This window comes from Kogia breviceps, chromosome 20, assembly GCF_026419965.1.
Source record: "Kogia breviceps isolate mKogBre1 chromosome 20, mKogBre1 haplotype 1, whole genome shotgun sequence".
Taxonomy (NCBI): Eukaryota; Metazoa; Chordata; class Mammalia; order Artiodactyla; family Physeteridae; genus Kogia; species Kogia breviceps.
Window position 1 is genome coordinate 13,051,297 of NC_081329.1, and position 23,439 is coordinate 13,074,735.

Genomic DNA, 23,439 nt, shown 5'->3' on the forward strand with positions numbered 1-23,439 from the left:
TTGCTTAGATTCTGTGCTCACCTAACAATCTTCCAACTTAATTTGACCGCAACAGGAATTCCTCCCCTAGGGAGAGAGCAGAGGACAGCACTGCAGTTATTAGTTAACACATGAGTCTGGGCTTATGCATCAGTATTTTTGAGTCAGGCTAGTGGGGCTCCATCCTAAGAGGCTGGTCAGCTATGAAGGTCCTGGGCCTGTAAAATCAGGAACCCTGAGACATGGCAGCAGACAAGGGCTGCTCCCAAGGAACTGGGTGAGTTGAATCAAGCTTCACTCGGCAATGACCCTTTTTGCTGCCTGTTCCTTCAAGTTAAATTACATATGTTCAGAATCAACCAGATGATTAGCAGCTTAAACCTGAAAGCTCATGCTCCAGAAGTGATCTGAATACATGTTTTTATTAACCTTCCCTCCTATCAGAGAGCTGGCCATGGTTCCTTTGGTCTTGTCAGATTGGGTAAGTCCCAGATCTTTGGGAATCAGGGTTATCGTTCCCAGGTTTATGGTCAAATTCCTCACCATCAGCCCAGAGTTCTGCGAATCTGGTGCAGCTCTAAGGGTGATGGAGAAATTGGAGAGTGTTCCTTTAAGGCACGGATCAAGGAGGGGAGCCAGGTGTCCGTTGTAGACGCAGCCCCAGGCTGCAGTCTGGGGCCCAATTAGCAGTGAGCTAAGCAGGCTTTTTGTTTAGCGTGGCAACCGCCTGCGCGGTCCCGGGGGCCCGTTGGGGTATCTGCGGCGGGCGGAGGTCCGGACCTCTATCCTCAGCTCGCGGTGGCGTTGGCAGCTGCAGAAGTCGCCTCCGTGGGCTCCCGGACCCCTGGCCCTCGGGGTCTCGCAGCACTAGGGCAGAGAAGGGACTGCTCCCCGCGTCGGGGAAGGTCCGGCCGAGCGGGGCCAAGCGCCCGGGGCGGGGGAATCCTCCGCGTGGGGAGAGAACCAGAGGCTCCCGGGGTGCGCGGCTTGAGGGGACCCCACGACCCCCGTCCCCGCCCCGGCCGCCTCGTCCCGATCCCTGCTCCCCGCAGACTTGAGGTTCGGGCAGCAGGCAGGACAGCACTTCCAAGGCCAGGACATGAAGGTCGTTGTGCTGGACCTTGGGTCTCTCTTTGCCAAAATCTTCAAGACCTCGACGGCGCCCGCGGCGGTTCCCTCGCCGGTCGCCTCCTCCAGCCACTCGCGAGGCGCAGCCACCGCAGGGCCGGCGGGCACCTGGCTTGGCACGGCCCCGACCTTGACCCTCCTTCCAGCCCTGCAGCAGCCGACCCCCGCCCCGCTCCATCCTCTGCTCGCCGCCTCCCACCCCCGGGTCTCGGTCGCTAGCCGCACGGCAGAAGCGGGAGGGACCCGCCTCCGGCTGCCCAGTAGCCCGAGAGCAGCCGAAGTCCGGCCCTCGCCCCCACCCCTGCCCGCGGCCCCCTGCAGCGGCGCCGGCGACGCAGCCGGCTCCCCGGCCCCCCTGGTGGCCGTGGCGCGGCCGCCCTGGCGGGGTCTGGGCGGCGCTGCCGTCCGTAGGGGGCCCCCCGGGCCTGGCCCCAAGACCCTGTTCTTCACGCTGCAGGACCTCGGCGAGGAGTGGGCCTCGGACAGCGGCTCGGAGGACGGCCGAGCAGCGTGAGTAGCGGCTGGGACCAGGCAGGTCCTTCCTGGGTTGGGACCCCTGCGCCTCCACCTGTCACACCCACCTCGCCAGGCGCCCGTTACAAAACTGCACTATTTGCAGTAGCTTCCACTAAGTGCCCTGGGTACGTCCCTGCACTTTTCTTGGATCCTTATTCCTCGGCTTTCTTTTCTTTTCAAACACAGGCTGTGACAGGCTTTTGATCAACTTTCGCGGAGGTAATCCTCTGCTGTTCACTAGCAGAGAGGGAGGGAAGATGAAGCAGGACTTCATCCGGACAGAGGAGGACAAAATTTTGTTTCTTTTCTAGCTGAAGCTTTGACTCAGGGCATTTGATAGTCAGGTTTCCTTCAGCACTTTGAAAGGAGCCTTTCTCTAATGCAGGATACGGCGGATGTGCAGGGTACCCGATACCTACACTGGCGGCTATAATTTTAAGAAATGGTGAGACACAGGGCGCCTCCCTCCTTTTCAAGGATCAGCCCCAGTTCTCATCCTAAGTGGAATTTGTTTTATATGAGACATCGAGTTGATTTCCATATGTATAACATCATCTGACACAAATGGATTTGTATCATATAGCCTAGAGCTCCTGTGTTATTGCCGTGGGGCCCTGAGGTCCTCCGGAAACGCTGACCGACTTCGTGGGAGCCAGCTCAGTGGGAATTAGGGGACACTTCCCTCGACACACACACACACACACACACACTCACACACACACACTCACACACTCACACACATTCACTCACACACACACTCACACACTACCCTTTCACCACCAGGAGCAGTGATGAAAACATTCCTCTTGTAAAATGTGGATTTTAGAACAAAGGCAGATTTTATTTTTTTAATGAGAAGATATAGCTCCTCCTAAGTGGGTATGAAAATGTTCAGCCTTCTTGAATTTCACAAAAGGATAGTGAAATGCTCAAAGGCAAACCAGAAAGTCCCGATCACGGATGGAGATTTCTGTATTGTACTCTAGCAAAGGAAGAATGGTCAGGCCTGTTAGCAGAGAAGCTCTCTTCTCCCCACAAAAATGGACTGGAAAACTTTTGCATTAAGACTGATTCTAACTCAATCAAAATTTAAATAACTTATTTTCACAAAACTGCGTGATGTTCATCTCAGTGCTAAAGTAAGTTAAAGAGTAAGTGGTTCCTTTTCATTTAAAATTTTAAATTATGAAATAGATGAGTCAACTGATTTTTTTTTTTTCCCCTAAGGAAAATCAATTGCATTTGGATAAGTGGCTAGAATACATATGTCTAAGGAATTAGGCCTTTGTTATTGGCTACTGGTCCTTAACATTTATGCAATTAATGTTTTATGAGCAAATAGATATACACACTGACCTTAAACTCTAGTCTTAGTGTTTTTTTCCAACAGGCACTGAAACATTCAGCATGGCCAGTGGAAAGCACTGGTGTTGGCTTCCGTTCTTGAACACCTTAAAACATATTTGCATTGTCCAAAAATGCTTAATGGATACGTTTTGAATAACACAGTATTTGGCACTATTTACACTATGCTAATCTACATTAGCAAAGATATCCAATTGTACTGAAAGGGCAGACATTGAATTTTACACAATTGCTTTGAGGAATAATAGGTGTTCAAAGATCTTCCTAATTATGTGCCTTTGTTCTCTCCATGGTACATCCACAGCCCTTCAAGTACGTTAGTTTTTTTTGTTTTTTGTTTTACATATGCAAATAGTCATGTTCCCTTCCTTCCATACCTCATTTCTTTTTTTAATCATGAAGTTTACAAACGGATAAGGGAACAGAAAGAAAGGAATTTTTCCTTCAGTCTTACAGACCTTTTGCATCTCGAAGTATAGTTTTTTCACTCCGGGGTTTCTGGGGTGGCTATTTATAACACTGAATAAGCAAACATGCTTCAGCGCTGGACTTAAAGTTTACAACTCCTACCTTATCTGTCAGTTTGCAGTTAGCGGCTGCTAGTTACTAGCCTGCCTGATTAATAACAAAATCGTGTACTTGGTTTTCTCAAGCCCAGGGATGCGGAGGGTGGAAGATGGTTAAAGTAAGAATAAGAGAGGGAGGGGGGAAAAGCACAGCTAGAGAGAATGTGGCTACATGGAAAACACGTGCAAGCAAATCTTGAGAAACTTGAATCTAATTTGAAGACCACCACACTCATTTACAAAGAAAACTCCTCATTCACAGTTTATATTTTTTGGAAGAAAACCCATGTATTTTACCTTTGACCTGATTCTGTCCTTGGCCTTTGTTAAAACAAAAAATAGTGAAATTAATTTGAGCGGGGAAATAGACAAACTTTCAATTCAGAGCCTTTTCATTTTTCACTAAGGTGCTATGTAATAGCATGAGTTTTGATCTCTGATTCATGGATTAAATAAATGACAGGCCACAGAAGAGGGGTTCTCCCTTTTCAGTCCACAAGACATACTGGTGGCCACATTTGAACCAGAGGCAGAGATACTGAGTGGCCTTATTTACCTCACTCTCCTGCGCCCCCAGCTGTGTGATTCAGCACTTTCATCCTCACCTTCACCTCCCTGTGTCTTTCACATATAATGTTGTTCCCCGTCGTTCACTCTGGTTTCTGGTCTCCCCAGCCCTCTCTCCTACATTCCTTTGCATTTCTGGTTTGAACTACGCAGTCATCACCTTGTAAAAGGACTTTTCGTTTGTTCTGCAAATACAAGAATCTCTAACAGCAGATAAGGTAGATAGATGGAGAATTGCTGTGTATGTTGGTAGAGTTAAACTTCACATGGTCAGGAAGTATTTCTATCTTTTTTAAATTATCGCTGATAACAGAGAGTCATTGCTCTTTTGAGTGATTGAGTTTTCTTGTTAAAGTCATGTAAGTGTGGAAATATCATAGTTGGTGCCTGCAGGACTTGTTAACTTGACTGCCAATAAAATGAATGCAGGGACTCCTCTGAGGCAGCCCAGAGTTGGAGTGATACTTAAGGACCCAGGCAGGAATCCGGTGAGTTGGATTCTAATCTCAAACCATTTGCTAGCTGTGTAATTCTGGGCAAGCTCTTCAGTTTTCCAAACTGTAGCTTTTCCACCTTGACAAAATGGGGATAATAATAGTTTCCTCATAGGGATGTTCCAAAAATTCACTGAAATAATATTTTAAGTGCCTAACACATGGAGAAGTGTTTAAAAAATAGTATCTGATTATTACCTGCTTCTTGGCACAGGAATAAAAATAGAAAACATGTTTCATTGACGAATACATTGCAGGAGAAAAAGAGAGCAACAGAAAAAAAATTCATTGATATTTATTGTACAACTGTAATAAATGGCATCTTCTAGTGCAATTATTTGGGAGAACAAATTGCAGTACACTCTAATCTTTCATCATTTTCCCTGTAAAATTTACAGAAGATAAAGGTTACTTTAATTAGTACTACCACTCATTGCTGTACAATACCTAGAAGAAAATGTATTTGCCACCCTGGGATCAAACATTTTTTACTTTTCGAGACACTGCAAACTAACCAGTAGCATCACAAATCAAATCGTACATAGCCAGTACTTTGTTTGTATAGCTCTCGTGCATTCCTACCCAGTGATCGTACTATATATACGCACAGCATATTTTTTTTTAAATGACAAACTCTTTGTCCTGTGACACTTAACATACACCCACAAGAGGCATTTAATAAATACTTATTAAAAGAATAAATGAAAATATTTTCATCACAAAATCCACTTTCATGGGTTCCTAACCTTATAAAAATCGAGAGGAAATTTATATGTCCTTCTTTACGAAATTGTCTTGGGCCTTTCTGTTTCATTGTCTTGGAGTTTTCCCAGAGTTAGTAAATGCTTTCTGCTGGGAGTTTGCATTTCCACAGGGATGAATGGCGAGCTCAGTAGACAATTGTCATATGACTGTTACTTTCTATTACAGTCATATGATCATCAATTTCGTTAAAAATAGTAATGAACTTGACTTGGTCATTCATGTCTAGCATTTGCTTAAACCCAAGAAAAGAATTTTGTTCTTAATGTCTTATACAGTAGGTTTTTAAGCTTTAAATGATCTTCTTTACTTTATTATTATATTTGAAGTCTCAGAAATTGAATTTGAGCTATTATGTTCTGCTGTGTATTTAAAAAACACATTCTGAATTTTTTCTAATATGATAGGTAACGTGTGTACTTGATATGTTAGCAGTTACCAGTTAGTTACCTGTTACCAATCCATGGTTAGTACAGAAAGTGAGGATAAATCTTTAGCAAAGTTTATAGCAATTGACAGAGTAACTTTATGTCTGTTGACTGATAACAAAACTTTTGGGTTTGTGTTTTGTGCATCTTTTTTTTCCATTTTACTTTCTAGTAATTTATTTTCATTACACTTAAAAAATTATAACATCCACAATGAATAGGAAAAAAATTTTAATGGTCAGACTACACATTAGTTTGAGAAGCACTGAAGCAGACTTTATTTAGACACCTTTAGACCACATGAGCAAATTTCAGGACACCAAGAGAAAAAAAAACAGCCAAATGATTATACTACCATTCTACTCTTCCTAAAGTAGAGGGCTAAGCAATATCTGAACAGTATCCTCTGATTAAAGATGAAATTCTTTAAATTGTTCAAATGATAGAGTTGAGAATATGCTCTAGTCACAATGTCTTTGGGAGCTATGGCTGTGAAGTTACAACTGGTGGCCAAGAAAACACTGCTCAAAAGGAGGGGGTTTCTCACACTTACTGCTTTTTTTTTTTTTAAGTTGTATGCCAATGGCTACCTCCCATCAGAGGTCTCCTAATTCATTCAAAACCCGTGATGGCGGGCTTCCCTGGTGGCGCAGTGGTTGGGAGTCCGCCTGCCGATGCAGGGGACGCGGGTTCGTGCCCCGGTCCGGGAAGATCCCACGTGCCGCGGAGCGGCTCGGCCCGTGAGCCATGGCCGCTGAGCCTGTGCATCCGGAGCCTGTGCTCTGCAACGGGAGAGGCCACAACAGTGAGAGGCCCGCGTACCGCAAAAAAAAAAAAAAAAAAAAAAATCCATACCAATCTTGTAAGCTTAGGCTTAAAAAAAAAAAAAAAAAAAGCAACAATAGCGTAAACATAAAGGAAAAAAACCCTACTGCATTCTCTGCTTTCTGAAACAATAAGCATAAAAGCCTTGGATCACTCAGTGTAGGAAGGGACAAAGGAAAATGAAAGAACACCAGGGAAAAAAATATCAGTTAACATTTTAAAATTCTCTATCACATATCCTTCATGCACAGAGAACACTTTTTTCCTCCTTAACAGTGCAGTGTAGTTATTTGTTTAATTCAACAATAGCCAAATCACACACCTCTTTGGATATGAATAATTTTGCAATCCATAAGCAAGAATTTTGCTTTGTAACAAAATATTACCTGAACATTGTATGGTCCTAGGAATACTAGGCATTATACACATATTAAATAGAGCATGAGTCATCAAATACTATGTGCTATTCATTAAATAAATGAATGAATACTGTTCATTAAATATGTATTGAAAAAATTCAAAACATGTCCCTTTATTTTTAAAATTTATTTTATCAAAGTAAAGTTCATTTACAATGTTGTATTAATTTCTGCTGCACAGCAAAGTGATTCAGTTATACATTTATATATACATTCTTTTTCATGTTCTTTTCTATCACGGCTTATCACAGGATAATGAACATAGTTTCCTGTGCTATACAGTAGGACCTTGCTGTTTATCCATTCTATATATAATAGTTAATCCCAAACTTAGAAACAGTCAATGAAGACACGTTTCATAAAGCACAGAAACTAAAGAAAGCCTTGACGTGATTAAACATCCAGTTGGGAGCTTGGGAAAGAAGCAGATGGTCTTTGGTAATGACAAGAAAAACAGTGAAGCTAAGACTTTCCCTACTGTTACTTAATAAACAGATTATTAAGGCTAAGTTGAACTCAAAATGTTCTTCTTATATGCATATATACATATATATTCTTCTTAGGATCATTGTCTTCTTAAATTTATTATAGTGCCAGTAATAAGGATGAGGACAAGTCCCATCTGGGAGCTCACAATTTACATCAGGCTTTTAAAGCTAATAATGATATTTCAGAGAATGTCACAGATGCATAGAAAGTTGAAATAAGGATTTATTCAAAAATGCAACATTTCATTCAAATTCCTAACACTGGACAGTGAAATCCTAAAAACCATTCATGTATATGCAAAACTCTTCCTAATCCAGTTAAATTAAGAGTCTACATTGAATAAAATGAATCCCTCCCTCTAAAAAACTAGTAATTTCATTCTAAATTAATGCATAAGAAGTAAATCCTAGGGAACTTTAATCTTATAGTATATGAAGTCTATTTTAAAGAAACGGGTGATGTATCCTCAAGAAAAAGTCTTGGTTTTATTTATTCGTTTAACATTTTTAGTAAGTGTTTCACTGATTGATGTGAACGTTGCTCAAATATGTATTATTCTACAAAGCCAGGGTTCTCAGCATTTGAAATAACGACTAGTATTTCCATGTCTACCAGGTGCCAAATGCCGTGTGCATGTTCTACAGTCATTGTCATGAATCCCCAAAACAAACATACAAGGTAGGAATTTTATTTCCATTTTATTTACATATGAAGAAACTGAGGTTCAGAAAGGAGAAGTGGTCTAATTCACGTGGTTGTGGTTAATATGTGGAAAAATGTAAGATTCAAATCCAGGCAGTCAATTTTTACCATCCATGCATATGTGTAACCAAGTGTTTATAAGATGATAATAAGGGTTAAAGTCTACTTTTATGGTAATTGATAGTATTTTTCCTGGAACAAACTGACTCTAAGAAATTATACTCTTTTCAATAAAAGTAAGTATGGAAAATAAAAATAATGTTAATAAGTAATCTAAAAGTATTTTCCTCAAAATATTATTTCTAGTAGTACTGATCAGGAGACCAAAATTAAAGCATACTTTTGTCCATTTTGAAGTACAGATAACAAAGTACTTTTATCATAAAGCTATGACATCTTTAAAATAAAGCATTAGTTTTGTCATTTCCTAGTTTATTATATATGTGTTTCTTATAAACTATTTTGTGTACATTTAATAGTAAATCAAATACTTTATTCGTACAAGTAAGGCAGATAATTAGCAAGTATTGTCTTACTTGGAAGAAAAACGGAGAAGAAGCAATTAGATGTGGTCCTTGTTAGAGGAAAGAGTATATATACATATACATTAGCATTTTTTAAATTAGACGTTTCACTTAAGGGTTTAGAAGAAGCCTTATAATTAAATATTGAGGATAAGGATATGGAATGTAGGGAAAGGGATAGTCTTGGTAATGCTCTATTTTTTGTTTGTCTGTTTGTTTGGGTTTTTTTGCGGTACGCGGGCCTCTCACTGTTGTGGCCTCTCCCGTTTCGGAGCGCAGGCTCAGCGGCCACGGCTCACGGGCCCAGCCGCTCCGCGGCACGTGGGATCTTCCCGGACCGGGCCACGAACCCGTGTCCCCTGCATCGGCAGGCGGACTTTCAACCACTGCGCCACCAGGGAAGCCCAATGCTCTATTTTTAAAAATGCTAATCACTGATAAACGTAGTCCTAAATTTCTTGGTTCACACTTCACACAAGTGAGATTGAGGTGAAGGACCATGATTTTAGGTGATAGGTGAGTAAGAAGAAACTGTGCTCTGTATAAGATTCGTATAGTAGTTTTGTCTTAAAGAGTAACTCAGCTAAATGTTATAAAAAAAACAAAACAAAAACAAACAACACAGCCCTCTGTGGAACACCTCAGTATGCAGTAGTTTTTTTCCTTCTTATAATGAGGAGAATGTGGTTTTATCTTTGTTTTAGCCAAGGATTGTCCTGTGTTTGATGGAAATGTGTCTTCTTATGTTCCAGAGCTCATGATTTTTGTGAATTCAAGGTCAATATGAAATTCAGTTTAGGATTGGAATGCTTATTTTTACTATTTAATGTACTTCAGTTCCTCATTTGCTTAATATGGACACTTTGAGTTTAGTATCGTGTGTGTGTGTGTGTGTGTGTGTGTGTGTGTGTGTACTCCAAATACCCTTCTAAGCCATATACCTGTCCCTGTTGGAAACCTCTGTTTTTACCTCAAGCCGACCATGAAGCAGCATGCAACCCTGTTTTCCCCATAAAGTAATTGTGAATTGTTCTTGCATTAAAGAATTAGGGGGAAATTTTATATTTTACTGAAGATTCCCTTAGCAGAGCAATGGAGATTTATATCACACATTGTGCAATATTTCGGTACAAAAATTCCCTTCATTCTACTTCCACCAGTGGCAAACTATTAATAGATTGTTTTAGAAAAACCATCACCTGAGTGCAACTAGAAAAGCTGGACAATAAATTTAAAAAACCAGTCCAGAGTTTTGGTAAACTGGAAATAGAGCAGCCTCACAGGGCCTGAAACCCAGATTTAAATCTTCTTAATTCCTGACAGGATTAAGATGATTTGGGATTGCTGGAGCCCCAAGCCGTCTGCTATAAGAACCAAATTTAATCCCCACTGTATTTAAGATAGAAGAAACAACTATATACTGTTCATCAAAGACACAATTTATGTATAAGAATACAGAAATGTTTAATATAAATGTATGGATGAAATGTTTGTACATGCAAATTCTAATGAAAAAAAAACTGGGGTACCTTTAATAATATCAGACCAAGTAGACTTTAAAACAAGAAGAATTAGTGGAGGTAACAAGGGTCATTTTATAAAGATAAAAAGGTCAATTCATTACAAGATATGAAAATTTTAAATTTGTAGGCACCAATAACATAGTTTTAAAAGTATATAAAAATACATCTATTTTTGACAGAGCTGGAGCAGTTAACATCTGCTCCTAAGGTTTCTACTACAGATGCAAGAAAAAGTGTTTCATACTTTCTGTTTGTTGAACTGTGGCAGCCAGATTGAATGAGGAAATAAAGTAATTACCATACATGGGGAGGAGAAAAATATACAACTCAGAAATGATCTTGTAAGCAGTGAAGAGCCTATTTTACTACAGAAAAGGTAACTAAAATTTGAGTTTAGAAAAAATTATCTATTTATGTCTACAGTGACAATTGACAGAACTAAGAGAAGAAATAAGCAAATGCAAAATCATAGTGGAAGATTTTAACATACCTTTCACAAGTTGATAGAAGATATATAGAAAAAGTTGAACAATACAATAATTACTCAAAAGGATATCAAATTTATTGTAAAGGTAGTATATATATAAAGCTTATTATAAAGCTTTAGTATAAAGCTACTAAATATTATAAAGCTTATTATAAAGCTTTATATAAAGCTTTAGTATAGGGCTACTAAATTTATCTATCTATGGTCTTTTCAATAATAGTGCAGAATGAATTGTATATCCTTAAGGAAATAAAAGAAACTTGATCACCTGTGTCATACTTCATGCAAAAACAAAAATTCAAGTGAATTGTAGATCTACATATGAAAGAAAAACCAGTGAAACTTCTAAATAGTATAAGAAAATACAGGAGATGATCTTCCCGTCTTAGGGTTAGGCAAAGATCTCTTAAGTAGGACTCTCCAAAAAAACGCTAACCAGAAAGAAATTACACCATGTTAAAATTTTAGGAACTTCACTTAATCAAAAAAGACCATTTACTAGAAGGTATTTAATTACCCCAGGGCAGCTTTGTAAGGCCAGCTGGCCCTGTAATTGTAATTAATTGTTGGATAGGAGGTTCTTTGGAATTTGTTTTTGAGTTGAGCTTAGCTTCTGTTCTTGCACTATTATTTTTGTGAAAGGTTGGAAGACAAAAACATAAATAGTTACAGATTAAGGCTTAGAAACACACACGTAGTATTTCCACAGCAGAGAACTAGTAATATTAATCATCTGACAAATTATCCTGGTACAATATCATTTTCCAGTTTAGACTTCTTTTTAATAAAGAGCAAAATTTTATAGAACTGTTATCCATTTCAGCAAATTAAGCCATCAATGCTGAAAAAAATTTTATTTCAGAATCAGAAGTTACTGAATTTCATTGACTAAGAGTCTGTTGATTAAAGCCACACTTTAATTTTCCATTCCACTAAAAAGAAAAATGTTACCTATGTTAAATGTGAAATCTGCCTAAATGTTAAACTAGGATACAATGCTTTCTCATCAATTAGAATTCTAATTTTATTCTGTAGTCTATAGGTGTCAATTACATCCAGCTGATTGGTGGAGATGTTGAGTCCAGCTATGTTCTTACTTGTGGCGAGCATTGCCCTCTGAGGAAGGCGCCATTAAGACTCTCATAAGCCTCAGGGCCCGATTGTACTCTCCTTGGTATGCATCCTGGACTTTATGGTATGAACGTAAAAAAGGAGATGGCCTTTGGCCAGATCGCTCCAGGGACCTGCTCAGTTACTGGGGGTCCCTGGTTGTTCCCTAAAGCTAGGAAAAGCAACCCTGGAGGGGAAATTGGTGCCTTTGAGGGAGAAGCCAATTAACCAGCTGATGCCGATAAGGCGTGACTAGGCCGAGAAGCCAATCAACCAGCTGATGCCGATAAGGCGTGACTAAGCCGAGAAGCCAATCAGCGAGCTGATGCCAATAAGGCGTGACTAAGCAAATTCCCTGCTTTAGGGGTATATATACGGCTACGCTTTGTTGTTAAGCTTCTTTTGCAACCGTCAGTTGTCTGTGCCCTTCTGATCCCATACCTTGGTGCGTTCAGTTCCCTACCCCCTCTCGTCGATTGTTGCTGCACTTTGAGGACCCGCCGCGGCTGGCGGCAAGTGGTGCCCGAGCAGGGACCGGACGAGAGGGACATCTGAATCTCGGTAGGTGAATCCCCGGAGTGAAGAGTGAAAGTGTGGCCACATAGTAAAGTTGATAGTAACTCGGGGCAATAGTCAGAAGTAAAAAAATATGGGACAAAAAGTATCCAAGAAGCGACCTGAGATCACTGATCAAGAGCAGGAGTTGTCCACCAGTGCTTTCCAGGCTTTCACAGCTGGAAATTATGATGTCTGTCTGCAACATCTTGCCTGCCTACAAGATATAAACAAAGACGATTATAAAATAATTTTGAATACGGCAGTAGCTGAGTTTTTCAAAAGTAACCAGACAACAACAGATAGTTTAAGACAGACACTTAACCAATTGAAGAATCAGGTGCACTCGGCTGTTGAAGAAATGGATGGATTAGATGATGTTGAAAACAGTATGTTGTATTACAATCAAGCAGTCATCCTGTATCATGTCCGACAGTATATAGAAGCCATATCCGTTGGTGATAAAACTTTATCAGTTCATAGAACCTTTTGAAGAAAAATTTTCCCAAGCAGTGTGTTTTTTGTTCATAGACCTGTATATATTAACCTACCAAGCTGAGAAAGCTTTACATCTTCTTGCTGTTCTAGAAAAAATGATTTCACAGGGCAACAATAACAAAAATGGAAAGAATGAGACTGGTAATTATAGCAACAAAGATGGGTCTAATCATAAAGCTGACAGTAGAGCTCTAATAGAAGCTGCAAAGTCAAAGATACTATTTTTGTGTTGAAGTATATGTAGGAAGACAAGGGACTTTACTGGCCGGCCATAGTTTAAAGGTAGTTTGAAGTTTCCCTCCTTTTTTCCTTTTGATTTTCCCCAATCTGATTTTGAATTCTCAAATCTGGTGCACCTTAAATTATAATAATGGTACCATTTTAATTTCTTCAGTTTCTGTTACTAATAATAGTTTGGTTTTTTTATAAGCATTGGGATTTTGGGAAGTTTGCATTGTCTTATTCTTATCAATCGGTTATTACTTGTGTTACACCCTCATATGCCTTGCTAATAGGAGATTTACAGGTTGAGTTTACTTCTGGTTCCTTAGGATATAATATAACTTGTCAGAATTGTATTTTTAGTACTTGCATTCTGCCTATGAAAGGAACTTTTTCTGTTATGATGTTAAAACAACCTTCCTATGTAATGCTGCCTGTAAATATTTCTGAACCATGGTATCATAGTACTAGCATGCAAGCTTGGCTAGAATTATCTGAAGCTTTAAAAAGACCTAAACGATTCATTGGAATATTAATATGTAGCATATTAGCCTTAGCCGCTTTAACAGCCACAGCCGCTACCGCCGGTTTAGCATTAAGTAAAACTGTACAACAAGCACATTATGTTAAACAATTGCCTAAAAATACCAGTATTGCATTAGCATTACAAAGTCATATTAATACTCAACTAAAAACTGAGGTTGATGAGTTAAAAAATGCTCTCATAGGTTTAGGAGACCAAATTATGGCTTTAAAATTGAAAATGCGTTTGATTTGCTGTGGCGAGCATTGCCCTCTGAGGAAGGCGCCATTAAGACCCTCATAAGCCTCAGGGCCCGATTGTACTCTCCTTGGTCTGCATCCTGGACTTTATGGTATGAACGTAAAAAAGGAGATGGCCTTTGGCCAGATCGCTCCAGGGACCTGCTCAGTTACTGGGGGTCCCTGGTTGTTCCCTAAAGCTAGGAAAAGCAACCCTGGAGGGGAAATCGGTGCCTTTGAGGGAGAAGCCGAGAAGCCAATCAACCAGCTGATGCCGATAAGGCGTGACTAAGCCGAGAAGCCAAACAACCAGCTGATGCCGATAAGGCGTGACTCAGCAAGCTATGCTTTGTTGTTAAACTTGCCTTGCAACCGTCAGTTGCTTGTGCCCTTCTGATCCCGTACCTTGGTGCGTTCAGTCCCCTACCCCCTCTCGTCGATCGTTGCTGCACTTTGAGGACCCGCCGCGGCTTGGCGGCACTTACTGATTTTCTGCTTGCCGGAACTGTCCATGTGATAGAGGGGTGTTGAAGTCTCCAACTAAAATAGTGGATGCACCTATTTATCACTCCTTGCAGTTTTATCAGTTTTTGCTTCACGTATTTTGACCCTCTGTTGTTAATGCATATACCTTAAGAACTGTTGCATTTTCTTGAAGAGCTGACCCCTTTATCATTATGCAGTGCCCCCTTTTATCCCTGATAACCTTCCTTGCTCTGAAGGCTGCTCTGTCTGAAATTAATGTAGTTACTCCTGCTTTCTTTTGATTAGTGCTAGCATGGTATGTCTTTCTCCATCCATCTACTTTAAACCTATATGTGTCTTTATATTTAAGACAACATATATTTTAATTGGTGCCTTTAGACCGTTGACATTCAAAGTGATTATTGATATAGTTGGATTAATAGCTACCATGTTTGTTACTGTTTTGTATTTGTTGATTTGGGGATTACAAATAAATTTTAACAGGTATATGAATTCACAAATAAGAAACGCACGACTGGTGAGAATTAACTATATTTTTAATGTTTCAATTACATAAAATGAAATTTAGTGGTCTAGCAGTTATTATAAAGTCTTCATTATCAGCTCTACTAATTGAAAGAATAAGTCAAATCAAACAGAGAACGCTTTTTGGAAATTTTTACTATATTATACTATACTAATTTTACTATATTTAAAATATTACTATATTGATGTTGCACTTTGGTAAATTGAACGCGTCATAGAATATATTTAGGTAGTTGTTTTCGCTTTGAAAGCCTGATGAGTTCTTTATAAAAAATATTTATAAAACAGTTTTTGAGGGCTTGTTCCTTCGTTCACTTTCTACCAGTAAAAGTATTATAAAGTAACTTTAAAAGTAAGAAAAAATTGCTGGCTATTAAAGAATGTTATTGAACCCATTTATCCAATGCATTAGTTTGAAACATAAAATTTATTGTTCTGGTTCAAAGCAGTATAGTATTGGCTATTTCATATGATCTTATATAAAAATTATTGTCCTGATAGATTTCAGCACTTATTTAGAAATTGTTGGGTTTATGAATAACCAACTTAAGTATTTTATTTTGAGTAACATACTATTTCTATATCTTTTTATAATTTTATGAGCTGTACACCTCATATATGACTTATTACTGTCTAAGTTTTTTATACTCTTCATATTAAAGTCTAATAATTCTTCTTTCTGCTATCTCTCTTCAGATACAGCATTTCTCTACCTTTTAAAACTTTTAAGTACTCTTTGCTAAATATAGTGAGCCTTGGTTTCTCCATATCATTTGCAGAGGGCTTTGGAGGTGTGTGCCCTGCATAGAAGATTGAAATATGGTGTTCATTAAGCTTTCTCACCAACAGCTTGAGTTAGAATGTTGGCGGTGCCATGCCATCAACTTCTTTGTGACTCAGTTTACCGATCTGCAGAATGGCACTGATAGTATTCCCCCTTCAAAGAATTATTGTGAAACTTAAATGCGCTAATTTATATCAAGTGCTTAAAATCGGGCCTGGGATGTTAAGTATTCAAGAAATGTTGGTGAATGTTGTTATAGAACGCATTTTGTATAGCTATAGGAGATATTCATAGAACATCTTTTCGATAAAAAGAACTTCAACAGAACTCTGCAAATTAGGCCTGAGATGAATCCTAGAAAGGGTAAACTTTTGAAGTCAGGCTGGACAGATCTGGATAAAACTGCTTCCCTTTGGTAATTAATGTTTCTCGTCCTTGGTTTTCTTTTCTGTACAAAAAAAAGTAATCATCTTTCAGGTTTGTTGTGAGTTTTGGAAGTAAGGTATGTAGGTCCCTGACCGTATTTGCCTGCCAACGTGAAAGCACTCCATCGGTGGAGGATGTTAGTATCGTGACACTTTCTGTTGGCTGTGCAGACTAGATATTTTTCACTGAGATAGTGATTTCCGATCTAAACAGGATTCTGCATCTGTACTAGAATGAAAATTCACTAAATCCTAAATCTTGCAAAAACATAATGGAATTAAAATCCTGCTGGGCATGGTTTTCAAAGTGCTAAAGGAGTGACGTCTAGTGGTTTTCTGGCAGTATTGCATGCAAACATTTCAATTTTAAGGAATCGGGCTCCCATAATTGTGGAGGCGATGGAAATCCAAAATCTGCAGGGTAGGCCGGCGGGCTGGAGACACAGGGAAGAGTTTCAGTTGCAGTTCAAGGCCACAGGCAATCTGCTGGCGGAATTCTTTCTTGGTCTTCAGATCCAGAGGACATGCCCCAAGGAGGAGCCCCCTCATCCTTACTTGGATGTGATTGAAATGATGACTTCTTAGGCGATTCTTGAGGGGCTTGAGTATACCAGGCTTGTGGGAGGAATGTAAATAACGTGTGGCTGGAAGGGGCTTATGGCAGAGTAAAGATTCTGCAGCCGCTGTGGCCCTCTTCTCACTATCTTCCAACGCTTTGAATCTGTGACTTGCTTTCATAATGGAGAACGGTGGAAATGACAGTATGTCTGCTCAGGGCCAGCCTTTAACAGAGCTGGCAGTTTCTGCCTTGGTTTCTTGGAACCCGGAGCTGCCACATAGGAATTCTGACCCCCCACACGGGAGCGACTGCTTGCGGGCAGTCTTGAGGCTACATGGGAGAAGGGCCCAGCTGCGCCCAGCCTTCCTCATGCCCCAAAGTGCTAGTATGAGGGTGAAGCCCTTTTGGACCCTCCAGCCCAGCCCAGCGGCCAGTTGAATAGCACTGAATAACCCAGGTCAGTGCCCCACGGGGCAGAAGAATCACCCAGCCAAGTTTTCCTGGGATCCCTGAAATCTGTGGCTTGGGAGCATAGCCACAGGACTGTTGTTTCACCCACTAAGTTTGGGGCGGTTTGTTAAGCAGTAATAGATACCTGGGGCATTCACGCAGGCCACATCTTAGTTGAGTGACCTCGAACATGTCATCATAAGGTGTCTGCCTTCAGTATTTTCATCAGTAAAATTGGATAACAGTATCTACTTACCATGGGTGTTTAAAAAAAAATTAAACAAAAATAACATATAAAGCAGTTAGCATCATAATATTATTCTCTACTTTTTTTTTTTTTTTGGCGGTACGCGGGCCTCTCACTGCTGTGGCCTCTCCCGTTGCGGAGCACAGGCTCCGGACGCGCAGGCTCAGCGGCCATGGCTCACGGGCCCAGCCGCTCCGCGGCATGTGGGATCCTCCCGGACCGGGGCGCGAACCCGCGTCCCCTGCATCGGCAGGCGGACCCCCAACCACTGCGCCACCAGGGAAGCCCTTATTCTCTACTTTTTTTTTTCTCCTGTCATGTCTCCTTTCATGTAAATAGTATTAGCAGGGATGTGTTTATTTTAGGTACCATCAGTTTTCCTGATTCACACACAAACACACACACGCCCTACACATATATATATACATATGTATGTATCATTAATTTCAGAATTTATAACCACTTACCACTTTACAGCTGATGATTTGTAAACATGGTGAGGACCCTACTATCCATAGTTCAAGAAATGGGTCATTGTTTTGCTGTTGGTAGTTGGTTTCTTATTATCATCTTAGGGTTGTCCATTAGGAGTCAGATTCAAAATAAATAAACTGGATTTTTCACTATTAAATGTAATAGGCATGGTTTACCTCTGTGAATGCTGAGCTGGAGGAATAGGTGGGCTTCTCTGTACCTGTTCAGATTTAGAAGGCCTGAGCTCTCAAAGGAGAATGGATGGCCACGGCAGGCTGGACTGTGTTCCAGCATCCCCTTCACTCATTGTAATTATTTTTTTTTTTTTTTTTTTTTTTTTTGCGGTATGCGGGCCTCTCACTGCTGTGGCCTCTCCCGTTGCGGAGCACAGGCTCCGGACGCGCAGGCCTAGCGGCCATGGCTCACGGGCTTAGTTGCTCCGCGGCATGTGGGATCTTCCCGGACCAGGGCACGAACCCGTGTCCCCTGCATCGGCAGGCGGATTCTCAACCACTGCGCCACCAGGGAAGCCCAACTCATTGTAATTATTAAGAATCTCTTGCTGGGAGAAGGCACGCGACAGGTGGCGTCTGCCCTTGGACACGTTACTTTGAAAATTATTAGTTCAGCCAACTCACCCGTATTTCTCTCAGTTTATGAAAATGGTGGCTTGGCCACTTTGCTATCTCACGGCACAGAATCTGGTGACTCTAGTCCTGGTATTATTGTATGACTTCAAGACTGAAACAAGCACATATTAATAAACCAAAGCACAGGTGTACTCTCCGGTTTGTAGAAAAGTTATTGGACTGGATGAGATAAAGCATCTATTTGAAGATCAGAGAGACAGGACGGCATCCGAAGGAAATCTTTGGTGCCTAAGTAGACCTAGAGTTCCTGTTAATCAGATTAGCATGTTGCATTTACCTGGCTGAGACTTGAATTTTTTTAAACCTCCCTCTACCTCCCCGCCCGCCCCCACCACGCCCAACTAGGAATCCTTCGATGGGGGGGGGGTGGTAATGTGAAATTGTCTGTATTTCTCCGGTTCATTCAAATTCTATTTAAAAGGATTAAGGACAGCAAACACCTGTCTGGGCAGCCCCGGCGAAGGGGTGGGAAGGCCAGGCCGGTGCGCACCGGAGGCCCAGAGAGGGCAGCGGGGCCGGCGGGTGCACAGAGGCCCAGTGGCCCGCGGTCAAAGCTCAGGACACTGGGTTATAAAATGTGGCCCCTGGCAGCGGGAAAGGGGGCACGGCGTGCTTTTCCGGAGGTCGCGATCCGGGGAGAGCGGGACGCCGACCGAGGGCAGAGGGCGGCGGGTGGGAGCGGGGAGCGCCGCCAGGCTCCTGGAGAGGGGACGCCGCGGGGCCCAGCCCGACCCCGGCGAGGGGCGCGGCGGCCAGCGGAGGAGGAGGAGGGAGGGGCGGGGGCCGGGAGGCGTCGCCGCGCCGCGCCGGAATCTGGCGCTTTCGGGGCCGAGGGCGCCGGGGCGGGGGAAGCAGCGCCGGGCAAGCGGAGAACACCGCGCCCATGGACCGCGCTGCTCGAGACTCGCGGTTCCCAGCGGCGGCGGCGCCGCCGCGGCCGCACGTGCAGGGCTAGCGGGCGGGGCCGCAGGGCTGGGCGGCCGGGGAGCCCGGGCCCCGGGGGCGCGGGGGCGCCGCCTGCAGGGGACCGGCTTCGGGTGGCAGCGCCGGGCGGCGCCCAGGCCTCCGGGCTCTGGGCCTGGCCCGCGGGATGCGAGCCCAGACCTGGGGCTGATGGTGATTGGGTGAGTCCTGATCTGGGAAGGGCGGGGAGGGGGAATGAGCTTGCCTTCGTGTCACCTTTTCGTGCCACGCGCGTGATTTTTTCCTGCTTGCAAAGTCAGAGTCCATCTGGTCTGTTTCCCTGCATCCATTCCTGAAATCTCGTGCTGACGCCATCAGGCCCTCCGGAGCCAAGATGCTCACTTGGTCTGACAAGCGTTCGTGGCGTCTGAGATGACTTCTCTTCAGTCCCAAGAGCCGGGAGCCTCGGTTGCTTCTAGAATGAGCTTGTATAAGTCAGGGCTTACCATCCTGCGTACCAACCCATTCAGAATGCAGTACTCATTTCAGACAATCTTTTTAAGCAGAAATATAAATTTTGAAGGCTGCCATCACTGTTTAATAATTGAATTTCATTTTTAAAAATACATTTATCTATTTATTTTTGGATGCGTTGGGTCTTCATTGCTGCGCAGGCTTTCTCTAGTTGTTTCGGGGCTGTGCAGTGTGCGAGCTTCTCATTGCGGTGGCTTCTCTTGTTTTGGAGCGCAGGCTCTAGGCACGTGGGCTTCAGTAGTTGTGGCATGCGGGCTCAGTGGTTGTGGTTCACGGGCTTAGTTGCTCCGCGGCATGTGGGCTATTCCCAGACCAGGGCTCGAACCCTTGTCCCCTGTACTGGCAGGTGGATTCTTAACCACTGAGCCACCAGGGAAGTCCCTGATAATTGAATTTCTATAGGGCAAAGTGGCAGAGGTTTGTGGGCTATCAAGAGGTAACTTTTAAAAAGTAAAAGTAGATAATCTAGTAATTTCTTTGACAGCTGGAATGGAGTGACTCGGGGAGATTGAGACTGAGCTTTAATTTAACTTTGATGCACCAACAAATTAGTGCAATATAGTTTAGTGGTTGCACTTCAGTCTACCCTAAAACCCAGATCCTGTCCTGAAATGAACAGCCTTTAACCTACCGACTAGCAGCATTTTATCATCTCCAAAATGTAAGCCATATGGACAGGAACTAGTGTAAAACTGTTATGTCTACGTTTTATGTAATAAAAGCTTATTAGACATCCCAGCACTTTCAAGTTTTAAGATATTTATAGACACATACTGTAAATTGTGTATACTTTCCTAGACTCTATAGATTACATGAGTTGATAGTTACAGGGAATTAAAGATGTTCAATATTATGCCTGAAATAACTACAATGCATGGTTAGAGGACAGAGAAACCACAAGATTCAAAACAAAACGTAAAAAGAGAAAAGGCAAGTTCTATACATTCTGTTCTTCATTCACAATGTCAGTAATGTGGATCCTGGAGAGACATGGAAATCAGATGGCTTGGGTCCTGGAACCAGCTGCAGCCCTATCTGCTTTGTGACCTTGGAGAGTCATTGAGTTTATTGGGCTCAAATTCCTCCTCAGAATTCCTCTGAACTTTGTGGTCAAACGTATATGTTATTAAGCTGAACTCTGACGTTTAAGACATTCCACAGAAGCATAGGGACTTCGAAGGAGAGGAGGCAGGGAAGAGCCGAGGAGAAAAAAGCTGGAGAAACGATGTGGAGGCAGCTGGTGTTTTCAGGCATCTGTTTTACGGTAATCCTTCCCCTACCGAGCATCCCTGAGTCTTGAAGGCCTCCTGTCCTCAGCTACACTTTGAAGTGTGTAGAAATGCTGATCTGAGCAAGGATATGTCAAGAGAGGAATTCCTTCTTCCATTTTGTTAACAGCTTTCTTCTTAGTTTGAAAAGTCACCTCTTTTCCCGCTTAGAAAAGGGCGAATTTTCTGAAGGAAGAAATTATTGTTCATTGAAAACAAAACAAACTGGCATGAGTCTGATTAGTGAATTTAGCTTTCAAGTTGCACAAAAGGCAGAGAAGCTCAAAGAAAGAAAGGTGGATGTGAGTGGATTAGACACTCCATACCTGCTACACTAAGAGTTGTGGATCTTTTTTTTTTTTTTTTTTTTTTTTTGCGGTACACGGGCCTCTCACTGTTGTGGCCTCTCCCGTTGCGGAGCACAGGCTCCGGACGCGCAGGCCTAGCGGCCATGGCTCACGGGCTTAGTTGCTCCGTGGCATGTGGGATCTTCCCGGACCAGGGCACGAACCCTTGTCTCCTGCAACGGCAGGTGGATTCTCAACCACTGCGCCACCAGGGAAGCCCCTGGATCTTCTTTCTTCATAAAGGATGAAAAATTCTCCGGCAATATCTTGGATGTGGAGGATATTTTCATGTCCAGTCACAATGTCATCTTTTGTATTAAGCACAAACATTCTGAGTAATTAGAGGGCCAAAGCACGCTCTTTGTTGGAGGTACTAATTTAATCTTTGCCTAGTGATTCTTCCATTAAACAGAGAGCGTCCCTAGGTGTCAGGCAGTATTTTAAGTGCTACAGACAGAAGATATTAATAAAGTATCAGGAACATCCCAATAAAAAACTAAAGTCCCAAGAGAGATGTATATAATAGGAAATGCCGGGAGAGGTGAAAAAGCAAGAAAATGGTGTTTTCATCGTGTGGCATATGCCAGCAATAATAGCAGTGAAAGCAACCTGATTTACCTGGCTTGATTATGTAGACACTTTACAGACTTCATCTAATTTAAGTCTCACAACAACTGGAGAAGTAACTTGCTCAAGCACACAGCCTGTCAGTGGCAGAGCAAGATTCTAATCCATGTTGTTATTCTATGGATATTACAAAAGAACAATATTTTATCTAATTCATCACCCTGAGGTTTAAATTTCTTTCTCAATAACAAGCAAATGAACTCATATACCAGTATATATTTTGTGACATTCAAAGCAGATCTATTTGACGTAATTTTTTGTTGATTGCCTCTTTTATGTCATAAGCATTTTTATGTTTATCTAGAGTTATAGAGTCACGTGGAAATAACTGAATAGGGCTAGAGGTAAAGCAGTTTATTAGCATAAAAGCTTGTCCTGTATTCTTTTCTCTGCTACCCTTTCTGTAACAGCTTTATTCTCAGGATTGCTTGCTGTACTTACGACTGTTGAGCAGTAAAGAGAGGAAAAAAATCCTATCATTCTGTTATTCTCTCTTGTAAAGACATCTATATGATCACTCACCTCTGTTTATAGTAATTAATTTGTTTTAAAAATTCTCTCTTTTGTAGAGTACTGTAGGTATACAACTAAGGACAGAACTGATTCTCTGATTAATATTTTTTTAAAAACTCTATTTATATACAGAAATATAAATGATGAAAATTAGGTACCATTTAATTGAAAGCAAAAGCAAACTTTTTAAATGAGTGGTGTCCCTGTTAGAAATATTGAAAGTTGACTTTTTTTTCCCTAAATGACTATCATATCTTAAGTTAATATAAAATATAAGTTATTTGTATGGGAAAATATTATTTCTGTAAAAGAACAGAAGATGTTTACTGTTAAACGTTAGGAAGGTATTTGACTAGAGAGAAGTAAATGTTTTAAGAGGTTCAATGAAAGGACATTTTAATGATTAACACTAACTGGGCTATACTAGCCAGGTTTAATGCCTTATTTAAAATTGAGAGATTTCTTCTGTTTTAGTTTTCCATTACTCTTAATATTTTAAAACTCTCTACAAATCAGGCTACAAACCAAGCTAGAATGCCAAACTAATGTTTGTGTGTTTCAGTCATTTCTTTTATTTCCGTGTTTAGTGATTCAAACAAAATTGATATATTTCGGGATTAATAAGGAATTATTGAGTTTTTTTTTTTGCAAGGCAGGTTGGCTTTTGAAAGCTCCAGGGCACCTGGTCAAGGGATACGAGGGACCTGAAATCTAGCTCCTGTTTTC

At 41.5% G+C, this 23,439-nt stretch overlaps 1 protein-coding gene and 1 non-coding gene across 2 annotated transcripts in view; both read left to right on the forward strand.

The window, feature by feature from the left end:
• The first annotated feature begins 1,078 nt into the window (after window positions 1-1,078).
• FAM149A (family with sequence similarity 149 member A) overlaps window positions 1,079-23,439 on the forward strand; it is a 41,348-nt gene continuing 18,987 nt past the window's right edge. The window contains 2 exon segments of the mRNA XM_067022298.1: window positions 1,079-1,617; window positions 8,154-8,216. Of these exon segments, the coding sequence (XP_066878399.1) occupies window positions 1,079-1,617; window positions 8,154-8,216 (602 nt within the window).
• On the forward strand, window positions 10,448-10,580 carry LOC131747635 (small nucleolar RNA SNORA31). The gene has a single exon (XR_009332964.1). It is a non-coding gene; the product is annotated as a small nucleolar RNA SNORA31 (small nucleolar RNA).